The sequence below is a fragment of the Epinephelus lanceolatus genome, chromosome 11 (genome assembly GCF_041903045.1).
Source record: "Epinephelus lanceolatus isolate andai-2023 chromosome 11, ASM4190304v1, whole genome shotgun sequence".
In the NCBI taxonomy this organism is placed as follows: domain Eukaryota; kingdom Metazoa; phylum Chordata; class Actinopteri; order Perciformes; family Serranidae; genus Epinephelus; species Epinephelus lanceolatus.
The window spans coordinates 42,755,120-42,768,046 of record NC_135744.1 but is presented as its reverse complement, the minus strand read 5'-3'; the positions used below and the strand labels follow the sequence as shown (position 1 = coordinate 42,768,046).

General features: G+C 41.6%; 1 protein-coding gene across 1 annotated transcript; it reads left to right on the top strand.

Moving 5' to 3' along the window:
- Positions 1–738: 738 nt before the first annotated feature.
- On the top strand, positions 739–10,883 carry alg8 (ALG8 alpha-1,3-glucosyltransferase). The gene is made up of 13 exons (XM_033636411.2): positions 739–829; positions 2,508–2,586; positions 2,757–2,950; positions 3,202–3,311; positions 3,524–3,591; positions 3,679–3,805; positions 5,536–5,639; positions 6,220–6,340; positions 6,695–6,834; positions 7,372–7,511; positions 9,251–9,348; positions 9,766–9,838; positions 10,257–10,883. Exons 1-13 carry the CDS (start codon positions 747–749, stop codon positions 10,486–10,488), a joined length of 1,569 nt encoding a protein of 522 aa, XP_033492302.2. The 5' UTR covers positions 739–746; the 3' UTR covers positions 10,489–10,883.
- Positions 10,884–12,927: the final 2,044 nt, after the last annotated feature.

Here is a 12,927-nt window from a genome sequence, read left to right as displayed (position 1 = left end):
AGTTAACAGACCGTAGTGTACTGATGCTGCATTCAGGTACTGTCAGAATGCTGACAATTACTGCGGTCGCATCAACGCTGCTACTACTACAGTTAAACAATGAGTAGTGATCAAAATGTTTATCAGTCATGTAAAATGTGATTTTATTGTTTTGTGTCTGTTTTTGTTTTAAAGCAAATGAAACCATTAAACAGTGTATAATGATATATATAACATACATGTCATAATATAAAGAGTTCCAACAGTAAAGTAAATTACTGATACATTCACATGTAAACAACATGTGAATGTATCAGTAATGATTTATTGGAACACAGAGAACATTTACACATAAAGTTATACTGATAATATTTACTCATTTCCCCCAATTTTAGTTGTAATAGAGTATTTTTGAAATGTGATATTTGTACTTTTACTGAAGCCAAGGATCTCAATGAAAACTTTATTCCTACCACAGGTCTGTGGCCCACTGAACTACAACAGCTGTAAGAATTCCTGACTTTAAGAAGAGATCGTAAAGGCATCTACACGATGACGTCACTGTCATTTTGTCATGAGAAAATAACTTTATTTAAAAATCTGAAAACGAAAACAGCTTCACAGTCATCGATCAGCAGCTGTTACTTTTTATCAGACGATTATTTGTTTGTAAAAACTTGTCGTGTAAACGGAAGTTCAGTTTACACAGTGTCCGCCACCGAGCCTCTCAATAAAGCTTTGTTAAAAGAGTCAGTGACGTCACTGTCATGGCGGCGGTGGAGAGTTGGAGCTGGTTTCCAGCGTTAGCACTGGGAGTTTCTTTCCTCAAATGTCTGTTTATCAGTGCATAGTGAGTGTCGATACTTTGATGTGAAGCAGTTTCACTCGTCGCTGCAGCTTCAGGACGATTGTTTCATTTTACAGAGAGAAAATTTAAAATCTGCCGCGACACCTGTTAGCATCCGGCTAGCAAACTGAGCAGCTAACGTTAGCTACAAGCCGGAAAATACTGTTTTTAAATTCAACTTTAACGTTAGGAGCTTGCTTGTGCATGGATGTGATAGAGTTGTCATGGAAACATGTATATATATGTGTGTGTATCAGTTTGTTATTTTAGACTTTATATAAAGTGACGAGTGATAACTTGACGTGTTATTAACTTCCAGATTAATGTAGCCAAACCGCCTCAAGATGGCGCCGTTTTTATTAGAAGTTCGTTTTGAAGCTGAGTTGAAAAGTTTCACACAGATTATTAACTTTAAGTGACATAATGAGACATTTGCTGTGCACGTATTTGAATAATCATGTCACTGTTGCTTTGTTTCGTGCGATCAGAATCTGTGTGGAGTTTTATTGTCGGTGGAAATATAAAGTGCAATGTTTTATTTCTGTTAAGGCCAAACCTCTCAGAAAAATATCACAATTTAAAGATTTCTTGCTTTTTAGCCATCGCACACATGTCAAAAAATATAACTGAGTACATCAGTAGAGTCAGGATTAACTGCTGGTAATTTCGGCATTAATTCAACAACTACAGCGTTATGTATTGTGGTTTTATTTGTCTTCAGAAAGTACATGTTATCTATTTTTCAACCAAACCTCTTCAGAAAATCTCACAATTCAAAGATTTCTTGCTTATTAGCCAGCGCACATGTCAAAAAACATAACTGAGTACATCAGCATAGTCAGGATTATTACTATTATTAGTAGTAGTAATAGTATTTGGACACATAAAACTGCATAAAATCCAAATAGTGTTGTCCTGTGAGATTGTTGTTCAGTGTGACTGTTGTTCATTGTGACTGTTGTTCATTGTGACTGTTGTTTGGTGTGACTGTTGTTCATTGTGACTGTTGTTCAGTGTGACTGTTGTTCATTGTGACTGTTGTTTAGTGTGACTGTTGTTCATTGTGACTGTTGTTCATTGTGACTGTTGTTTAGTGTGACTGTTGTTCATTGTGACTGTTGTTTGGTGTGACTGTTGTTCATTGTGACTGTTGTTTGGTGTGACTGTTGTTCATTGTGACTGTTGTTTGGTGTGACTGTTGTTCATTGTGACTGTTGTTCAGTGTGACTGTTGTTCATTGTGACTGTTGTTCATTGTGACTGTTGTTCATTGTGACTGTTGTTTAGTGTGACTGTTGTTCATTGTGACTGTTGTTCAGTGTGACTGTTGTTCATTGTGACTGTTGTTTGGTGTGGCTGTTGTTCATTGTGACTGTTGTTCATTGTGACTGTTGTTTAGTGTGACTGTTGTTCATTGTGACTGTTGTTTAGTGTGACTGTTGTTCATTGTGACTGTTGTTCATTGTGACTGTTGTTCGATGTGACTGTTGTTTGGTGTGGCTGTTGTTCATTGTGACTGTTGTTCATTGTGACTGTTGTTTAGTGTGACTGTTGTTCATTGTGACTGTTGTTTAGTGTGACTGTTGTTCATTGTGACTGTTGTTCGGTGTGACTGTTGTTTAGTGTGACTGTTGTTCGGTGTGTTTGTTGGCTCCACTGAGTGAACTCTGTGTGTCTGTCAGTCACTCCACAGACTTCGAGGTGCACAGGAACTGGTTGGCGATCACACACAGTCTGCCGGTGTCCAGGTGGTACCATGAGGTCAGTCTCACTCTGATGTTGTTGTTTCAGACAGGAAGTGACCCTTCCTACATCCTGTTAACCATTTACCATAAAGCTACCACGTAATACATTCATTCTTTTAAAGTCAGTGTTGCAGAGCAGCACGGTCCTCTGAGAGATCAGTAAACTTTAAGGTCTCTTCCCCTCAGAACACGTCGGAGTGGACTCTGGACTACCCTCCGCTGTTCGCCTGGTTCGAGCTTGGTCTGTCTCACGTTGCTCAGCACTTTGACAGAAACATGCTGCAGGTGGAGAATCTGAACTACGCCAGCCCGGCTACCGTCCTCTTCCAGAGGCTGTCGGTCGTCTTCACTGACGTGGTTTTTATCTACGCTGCCAGAGAGTGAGTCCGATCGCTACTCGACCTTTATTATTATCAGTCTGCACAGACCTCACAGAGCTGCTGTCAGTCACAGCACGAAGGTTTAAACTGTTGTGTCACGTCACATTATCAGACGACGACAAACACTGAACGCATTCTCTCTCAGAAACATAACAAAATGAGCCACTGAATAAACCTCCACTGCATCAAGTCAAAATGTCCCACATGATGTTCCCAGTAGCTCGATCCTGATTGGTTGTGTCCTCCTCCAGGTGCTGCAGGTGTGTTCAGGAGCAGAAAAGTTCTCGGGACGTTTTGAACCGCTCATCCTTCATCCTGGCTGTCCTGCTGCTCTGGAACTTCGGCCTCCTCATCGTCGATCGTATCCTTCAGCTACGACACCAGAGCGCAGTTTAAAATGAGGATCAGGTTTCAAATGTTAACTTTAATTTTCCATCAGAACATCGTTTTTGTGACGCTGAAGCTTTGGTTTCATATAGTTAACATATCCTCACATTGTTTTCTGGTGTTAGAGATTAAATCGACCGTCAGTCATGATGATGAATCTGAAACTTCCTTCACAGTTTCCCTCAGACATTCACTTCCAGTATAACGGCTTCCTGTTTGGCTTCCTGCTGCTGTCGGTGGCGAAACACCTGCAGGTACCAACCTGACGCTCTTACTTTGAAAGGGTCTCTAAATGTTTGATATAAAAATGCTCCTCACAGTGTTTGTTCTGTGTGGAACAGTCCCGTCACCTGCAGGGGGCGCTGCTGTTCTCCGTCCTGCTCAACCTGAAGCACATCTACCTGTACGTGGCTCCGGCCTACGGCATCTACCTGCTGAGGAGTTACTGCTTCACCCAGGACGACAAAGGTACGACATCAAGTCGGGCTGGTGGAAACATTTTGAGATAAAAAGCTGGACTAGACCGAGTGACCCGCCGGACTCAGCAGCTGCTCCTGAGTGGAACATAATGACACCGTGTCTACAGAAAACTAGCTTCTGACTGTCAGGTAGCATCATGTGACACCTGAGCTGTGCTGAATCCAGTAAGGGGCCGTACACAAAACTCAAAAATGACTGATGTATCATTAAAAAGTTACGTCTAGCTCACAGTGGTGAGTTTTTGTGTTGAGTGAACATAAAGTTTTTCTGTCATTTTGACAAGCAGGAGCATCTGTGTTGACTTCACATTAAAGCTTGTGTCATGGATGGGTTGGGAGTTCACAGTGTAGGACTGAAATGTTGTCTGTGGGACAGATGTAACGCTCTGACAGCTTCAGCTTCTTGATATTTATCACAGAATTATTTTTACAGTAGAAGGGAAAGATATGTGTCGGCTGTGTTTGGTTGTTCCTCGTCACATGAACATGCTGTGTGTGTTGCTGAGTTCCAGATGTTAAACTCAGTTTTTCAGGGCACAGCTGTCACGCCCTGAAAAATCGGTGCTCAGGAGTGCTTGTGCGTCACGACGGCATCCCTGTGACGTTTGAGCGCGCCTGCTGTGTGTCTACATTTAACACAGTGAATTTGAAGGCGCAAAAACAGCCTCTCAATATGCACTTCTGTCACATCATGTAAAAAAACCACATAGCTATCAGCTCCATGCTGGAGATCACACCAGAGAGGAACCATTTAAAAGATGGATTAGTATCCTGCTTGCTGTCTAGTTTAGCCTAGCTTGTTATTAGCGATGGTCATTTAGCAGAAACATTCAGCTCCCTGCTGATCAGCTGACACCGTAAGCAGGATTTATACTTCTGTGGCAGAGCCTACACTGTTGTGAGCATTTATACTTGTGTGGTGGTGTGTCTGTGTCACTCTGCAGTTACACCTCCAAAACACTAGTCAGCGGCAGAGTTTCTGTGAAGTGCTGTAAAGTTTAGTTGATTCAAAACACACAGTAAACACACATTAAACATACATTAAACATGGCTTAATAGAGACAATTTAAACACAAGTACACAAATCAGCTTCACTATAACTCGCAGCATTCACAGACAAACACTTGTCTTTATCTGGACACATTTTCCAAACAAATACAACATGCTAACGTTATTAGCACAAGTCTATGGCATTTTACATTGTATAAATTAGCCTAGCAGCTAGCAGAGATTTCCTCTGCTCATATTTCAGCCAGGATAAATCACACACAGTGTGTGGAGGCTTTATTGTCTTCACAATTTATTGTTTCTTATCTGTGAAATTAAAGTAAATCAAAGCTTTGTTTCCACTGAGGGAAATGGTTTCAGCTCACAGAGACAGACAGGAGGTCTGTGTCACTGTGACGTGGAGTTATATTAATGGGGAGGTGCACGTCAGGCTACGGCGTAGGTACAGTGTTGATTCAGTGCCGAAGCATAAGGTTGTTGGTTGTTGTGGTGTAAGGAGGAGGTGTCATGTTGACAATCCCTCATTTTAACTTCATGAATCAGCTGATATTCCTCATCCATCATGATTCTTTCAAAATGAGCGACAGGAAGATTATAAATAGAAACAGATCATCCGACAGAATTTCATCTTGGAGGTCAGATAACAATCGCTCCACCTGCAGCAGCAAACAGACGTTCTGTCGGTAACTGTTGTGTGTTGTTTCTGTGCAGACGGCTCCGTCAGGTGGAGGAGTTTCAGTCTGCTCCGTCTGCTGGCTCTGGGCAGCATCGTGACCTCCGTCTGCGCTCTGTCCTTCGGCCCCTTCATCGCCATGGTGAGTGGAGTCTTCCTCCGTCAGCATCACTCAGACTGAAGAGTGAAGGCCTCTGCACACTGTCACTGAGTTTTTTTCGGATGTCATTTTTAATCCATTTTATTGTTCTATTCGTTGAGAAAATTTGCAATATGAGATGACACATTTCCTCCTTTGCCTCTCTCCACTGGAGTTACCTATCTGACTGTAATGTCATCCTCCTCCTCCTCTTCATCATCATCCACCTGAATATTACTGACCTGTTGAACGTAGCTGTCTGAGTAATGAAATGATTCTGTGCACCTGGTTCCTCTGTCTCATCTCAGCTGTGTCCTGCCGCCACATTGTCTTCACTGATTCCTGCTCAAACGTCTCTAAAGGCTCTGACGGAGGCGACAAAACCCCTCCAGTTGTGACGTAATAGGTCAACAGGAAAAAGGTCCAATACTAACAAGCTGAAAGGGGGCATATCTCCACCTATCGTAGAGGAGTCGCACATACTTGGCTCAATAAATGGATTCCCCTCCCGTGCTTGTATACTGGGACAAGGACAGTAGGCCAGTTAAATGACATGTTAACATACTGAGTGTTTGTTTTTCAGGGTCAGCTCCCTCAGGTCCTGTCTCGTCTCTTCCCCTTTAAGAGGGGCCTCTGTCATGCCTACTGGGCCCCAAACATCTGGGCCCTCTACAACATGCTGGACAAAAGCCTGGCGATACTCGGTGAGGCTCCATCGACATTTCTTTTTACTGAAGTCTTTAGATTTCTGTGTTGTCTGATGAATGTTTCAGGCCTCAGCAGAGCAGGACTGTGACCATACAGATGAATCAACACCTCTCTGAAACTGTTTCAACATTATAACCTTCGTGACGGTAGAGTTTACTGCAGCAGCTCTGCAGACCTAAACGCTGTGGCTCAGTGAAAACAGGGTGAAGCATAAAGTTAGTTAAAACGTAGGAAAGAGGAAAGAGTGTCGTACATTTTGGGACCTAAAAAGTTATTTAAAGGCAGAGCTTTGATTATTAGGATGAAATGCACCACCTGTTTGGCCTTAACAGAAACATCTTCCTGCTCAGGAGTTCGTCTGAAGCTGCTGGAGGAGGCGGAGCTCCCTCGAGCCTCCATGACGGGCGGGTTGGTTCAGGAGTTTCAGCACTCGGTCCTCCCCTCCGTCACTCCCTCCGTCACACTCGTCTGCACTCTGATCTCCATCCTGGTGAGTCTCAGCAAACCGCGCCTGACGAAGCTTCACAGTCACACTCCTCACATGCAGAGAAACGCCGGCTGAGGTCAGATATTCTGCAGATGAATCATCTCGTGTTTTTACCCCCTCCAGGATCATGGGTTTGGTCCTGTGTCTGCAGCTAATCCTGCAAACTACTGGACCAGTCAGCCTAATATTTTGTGTGCACATGTCTGACCGTATGCTGAACGACCTCTCGTGGTTGCAGTGATTCATGATAGTAAAAAAACTTGTTTTATTGGCTGTTTTATACGTCGCTGACTCCTCCTCATGGGCCGTCAGGGGCCACACGTTTTGTGGAAATCAGCTAAAAACAACAAACCTTACCGTCAGTTACAGGACACAGTTTGACCTTTGTCATGACTCAAAAACTGACATCCACAGAAAAGTTTGGTGTCATTTTTATTTCGGAGTGTCTGCAGATTATTTCCATACCTGATGTGTTACGATCCACTAAAGCTAAACTAAACTGAACCGTCTCTCTGTGTCTCCTGTCCTCCGTCTCTGAAGCCGGCGGTGGCGTCCATCTGGTGGCGTCCTCGTGGTGCTTGGGGTTTCCTGCGCTGCCTGCTTCTCTGCGCTCTCGGCTCCTTCATGTTCGGCTGGCATGTCCATGAGAAAGCCATCCTCATCGCCATCCTGCCGCTCAGGTCAGCCTCCGACTGATTTACACAGTTGAACCAGAACAAACAAACATGTTGCCTCAAGTGCTTCACATAACAAAAGTGAAACAACACAGACAAATAAATAAATAAACAACAATAAAAGAATTGCAATAAAATTAAAAAGATCAATAAACAATAAAAACTATTTTGCAAGATTATAACAATAAAATGTTAAAATGAATAAATAGAGGTCAGTAGAATTTGAAAAAAGGAAAAACAAAAATAACAAATTGAATTTTGCGAGACTAAAAATTACAACAGTGAAACAATAAAATGTTAAAAATAAGTTATTAAATGAAAGTCAATAGAATAAAATAAAATCATAAAATAAATATCAATAAATAAACTTTTGTAAGACTAATGGCTAAAAGATAAAAAATATTTCGCAGGACTTAAAAATTACAACAGTAAAACAATAAAATGTTCAAAATAAATGAATAAATAAAAGTTCATAGAATAAATTTTAATTAAAAAATACATCATAAATAACATTTTTTGAAAATTACAGCAATAAAATGTAAAGAATTAAAGTCAATAGAATAAAGTAAAACAATATAAACTTGAAATAAAAATGAACACAAAAATGATCAATAATAAATAACATTTTGCAGGACTAACAATTACAACAACAAAATGTAAAAAGAAAAATCAATAAATAAAAGTCTTACTGTGCGTTCACACCAAACGCGATGGACGCGATGAACGCCACAAGTTTCCATTCAAAATCAATGTAAATGACGCGATGACACGCGATGTCGCTTCGGGCGACGCATTTCAGGCGATAAGAGCGACGCGATGAAGCGATTACGCGTCCATCGCCTCATCGCGTGTTCTGCTTGAAGTTGAAAAATTTTAACTTTTCAAGCGACATCGCATGACGCTGTGCCGCGACATCCAATCAGCGTTGATATCCAACCACGTCACCGACGTAGTTACGTCAGACGCACATTTCAAAAAATGGAGGAAAGAATCATTGTGGCTGTGTGTGGGTACACCGATGGACAGGCGCTCCGCAGCTGGGATGGAGCGCCTGTAGTTGGTGTACAGGCGGGAGATCCTCGCACCGATACGGGCCAACAGGTCCTCAAGCTGGACCAGCGTCAGCCTGAAGTACCGCTGGAAACGACAGTCATCCAGATGCAGCTCTTGCAGGAGGTGATGATATTCACCCAGCTGTGTGCGTTTCTGGAGGATATTGTGAACCCAGACACGGCGGCGTTTGGGCCTCCGATCCAAATCAGATGTCCACAACAGATAAAGAGCAGCTACGGTAGTTAACTCAGCCATGGTTGATGAGAAAATAGCGGGAGGTGAAGAAAATTGCGGGAGGAGGGTTGCGTCATCGCGATTGAAGCGATGATCAAAAAGGTGACATTTGTGATCAAGCGACGCGATACTCGCGTTACAGGCGATGACATCGCGTCCATCGCGTTTGGTGTGAACGCACAGTTAGAATAAAATGGAATAGAATAAAACCAGGGATAAAAAAAATTATTAAATGATTCAGACTTTAGGCTATAAAATTATTTCAAAGAACTGTCTTTAATTTAAAAACACAAAGACGGAGCCTGTCGCTCTAAAATCCAGAGTCACTGAGTTCATCAGGTTAGGGCCATAAAATCAGAAATCACTCTCAACATTTTTATTGATGCCTTTGGATTCAATAAATCAGTCAACCAAGACTTAATTGACTTTAGTTTTTTGTCTGTTTTCTCTTCCTGTAGCATCCTGGCAGTTGAGAGCAGAGAGGATGCTGGGATTTTCCTGGTTCTGGCCACCACAGGTCATTACTCACTGTTTCCGCTGATCTTCACCCCCGCAGGTAAAAAACAGACGGACAGCTGAAACTTTGATTATTGTCGATCTAAAGATTGTTGAAATGTCAGTGAGCTGCCAAATTTAAAGTGCTGAGAAATTTACATTTTATTTTCTGACCCTTCAAAGTTTCATCACTTTTCTTTTGCTCTTTTCAGACAGATTCTGCCGTTTAGTTTCTTCATTTTGAATTTTTTAAAAGGCTTAAATTCAATTCCAGGCTTCATTTAAACAGATGTGAAAAGTCTGTTTACTCAGAGACAGTACTCAAGTATACATTTGAGTATTTCCTCCACCTCTGCATTTTCGTCTTCTTCTCTCAAATGTTCGAACAGTTGTGAAGCAGTTGAAGTTCAGTGAGCTGTGCAGGAGCGGTGACCTCTGATGACCCCTCCTAACGTCTGTTGTTTAATGTGTGTTACAGAGCTGCCCATCAAAGTGTGTCTGATGCTGATGTTCACCATCTACTCTGTCACCGCTCTGAGGAAACTTCACAGGTAAAGAAACAAGTTTTATTGTTTTTATTGTGACGCTTTAAATGAAGTGTTTACATGTGACAGTGAAGACGTCACGTAGCTGAACTGGATGTTTGAGGCCGAACATTCGTATTTTGTTTTTATGACGATGTGTTTCATTGAAAGATGCTGAGTTTACAGAGTTATTAAAAACTGTAAGTTGCAGAAACTAAGAAAATAATAATATTAATAATAGTGACAACAGTAAAAATAATAAACTACAGAGCGTCACCATATTAATACTTTGATCTTCATTGCACAGATTTCTGACGCTTCACATGTTGATCTCAGGAGATTTAAATTTAAAAAAAGATCATAGGAACGATAACAAGAACTCCAGTACCCAGAGTGCTTTGCGGCGTCATCAGTTGTAATCAGATTACTGACTCTCTCCTCTCAGCGGTCAGGGGTCTCTGCTCCATCCTCTGGAGTCCATCTACCTGCTGGGACTGGTCGCCGTGGCGGTCGCCTGCGAGGTCGTCTTCCCTCTGTCACCATGGCAACAGAAGCTGCCCTTCCTCCCGCTGCTGGCGACCTCGGTGTACTGCTCCGTGGGCGTCTGTTACTCCTTCCTGCGTCTGTACGTCAGTCTGCTGAGGGGGCAGAAGGAGGAGAAGCCCAAACAGCTGTGACACGGCGTCTTGCGCCCGAGAGGTCGCAGGTTAGATCCCCCAGAACACACCTACACCCTGACGAGGCACTCAGACGCTGACTGACCAATCAGGAGACAGAGACTCATGTTTCCAAAAACTCTGTTGGTGATGTGCTCTGAGACTCCGCCTCCATTTCCGTTCTTCTTCTTCTTCTTTTTATTGTGGAGTACTGACCAAACACAGACCACATGACGTCACATCCAGATGTTTACAGCAGCTGCACTGTTACAGCACTGACTGTAAATACACATTTTTGATGCCAGGAGCTATGCAGGACAAAAAATGACTCAAGTATCAACAAATAAATAAATAAATAAATAAATACAGGAATAAATAAAATAATATATAGAGGAGTAAATAAATAAAAGAATAAATGTCTAAAAAAAATGTTGAAGTAAAAATGGATATTAAAAGATAAATGCATGAATAAATAAAGTTTGATAATTAAACATGACATATGTAAATAAATATCAAATTTATTTCAATGGTTTTTGTACAACTGCATTTATTCATTTATTCATTCATTCCTGTATTAAACACTTATTTAATTTTTCATTTATTGATACTTGTGTCATATTTCTTCCTCCTCACATTCAGCGAGCACTTCTACATGATTCCACTGATCAGTTTTTTGTGTTTCTAATATAATCGATGGAGAACCCAGCTGGGCTGCTGATAAATACAAGACAAAAACAAACAATCCTCAACCAGAGTTCAGTGACGCTCGGATCCAAAATTCTGGAACTGAAAGTGTGAGTTTATGGAGGCGGCAGATTGAGCTGCACGGTACGAGGAAAATGGGACAACATTGAACACTGCAATAACAATATTAGGATAAATAAACAGATACTAAAGTGAACTCCAACTTTTCAGAATGCTGCTGAAATACAACATCACCTGTTGAATTAAAAAATGAAAGGAAATTATTTCCAACATTTTTTATTGAATAACTTGAACACTGAACTGAACACAAAAGGCACCAAAAAAGACAGTTAAATTATAAAGTGCAGTTTCCTGCTGATACTCTCCTTCAGCTAACTCCAAAAATCTCCTAAGTAGATTATCTACAGCTGAAATAATTTTTATTGATAGAAAAATATTTTAGTTTTGTGGAAACCTGTTGAACGGGAGCCGGAGAAATCAACTTGGATTTGCGGTCTGAAAACTTAAGAGACTCAATACATCAGGATCCAGCTTACGGTCCCCGAGTCGTATCAACAACAAGAACGTGTGTTTCTGTGGCTGCGATTCACCTGAAGCCTTCAGACCAGGAGTGACGAACTACTTCCTGTTTTTAATAAATAAAACACCACGTGGACCAAAGCAGAGCTGAAAGACATTTATGTTTGTTTATTTTGAAATAAAAACAAATTTAATTTATCCCATTTTGTGTTTTTAATGATGTTTGTTAAATCTTCATCTTCATCACCTTCTGACTCGAGTGCTGCACGCGAGTACAAACTCAAGGTAAGTCTACTCTACTGGGGGATTTTCTAGGGGTGTATCGACCTGGATCGATATATTGATTTAATGATCGTCGATGCAAAGTGAAAACATCAGCTCATATCACCACCATAGTGTACGCCTTTAGGGGGCGATCACACAGAAATGAGACGCTAGAGACGCGGACGCTTCAAAGACGCTTGAAACGCTGGAAGCGCTTTTTCAATGCACGCTAGACAAAAAAAACAGCAAGGCGCGCCTGTGGAGCGGGGGTGCGTGCGCAACACACACACACACACCTCCTGTCATCTCTCTATGTCTCCCCTTGAATATGTTTCCCTCAAAGACAGTAGAGACAGTAGCTTACATGAAACTATCACGAGCTCAAATCAAATCCAACTTTGTTTATATAGCACTTTTCATACATAAAAATGCAGCACAAAAACTGTGAACTATGAAATAAGGTCACCAGCCCTCTCACATATCCCACTGTCTGAAAGTTAACTAGCTGCTACGACCATATCTTCGTTGTCAAATACATAGTACTTAAATTCGTTGCGCTGAGTTTGTCTGAGTACTCAGACAAATTTGTTGCGCTGTTCGCACAGTTCCATGCGTGTCCCCTCCTGTGTTTGTTCGAGTACTGAGGTGTGCGTGTGTTGTATAATTCTTAAAAATCAAATATTGTCAGGATAAATTTCTCGTCTTCGGATTGCATTGTGTTGTGTGTCGCTCATAACTGCCGTAACAAAACAGGAAGGAGGATTTGATTGGCTGCCTGGGCCAATGACGACAATGACGAATGGTGCTACTGACGTCTGACGCTCAAAAAGTTGAAAATATTTTAACTTTTCAGCGTCTACGCCGGTCAGACGCACATATCATAGGAAAACAATTGTTTCACTGGCGTCGCGCTTCCAGTGTTTCATCTCTGTGTGATCGCCCCCTTATTTTGAAATTTTGCGTCACTGTCAC

Bases quoted from the DNA above. Each gene is read 5' to 3' on its own strand.
- alg8 (XM_033636411.2), top strand. From the start codon at position 747: ATGGCGGCGGTGGAGAGTTGGAGCTGGTTTCCAGCGTTAGCACTGGGA. The intron at 3,592-3,678 runs GTACCAACCTGA...TGTGTGGAACAG, and splicing joins CGGTGGCGAAACACCTGCAG to TCCCGTCACCTGCAGGGGGC. The intron at 9,839-10,256 runs GTAAAGAAACAA...CTCTCCTCTCAG, and splicing joins GCTCTGAGGAAACTTCACAG to CGGTCAGGGGTCTCTGCTCC.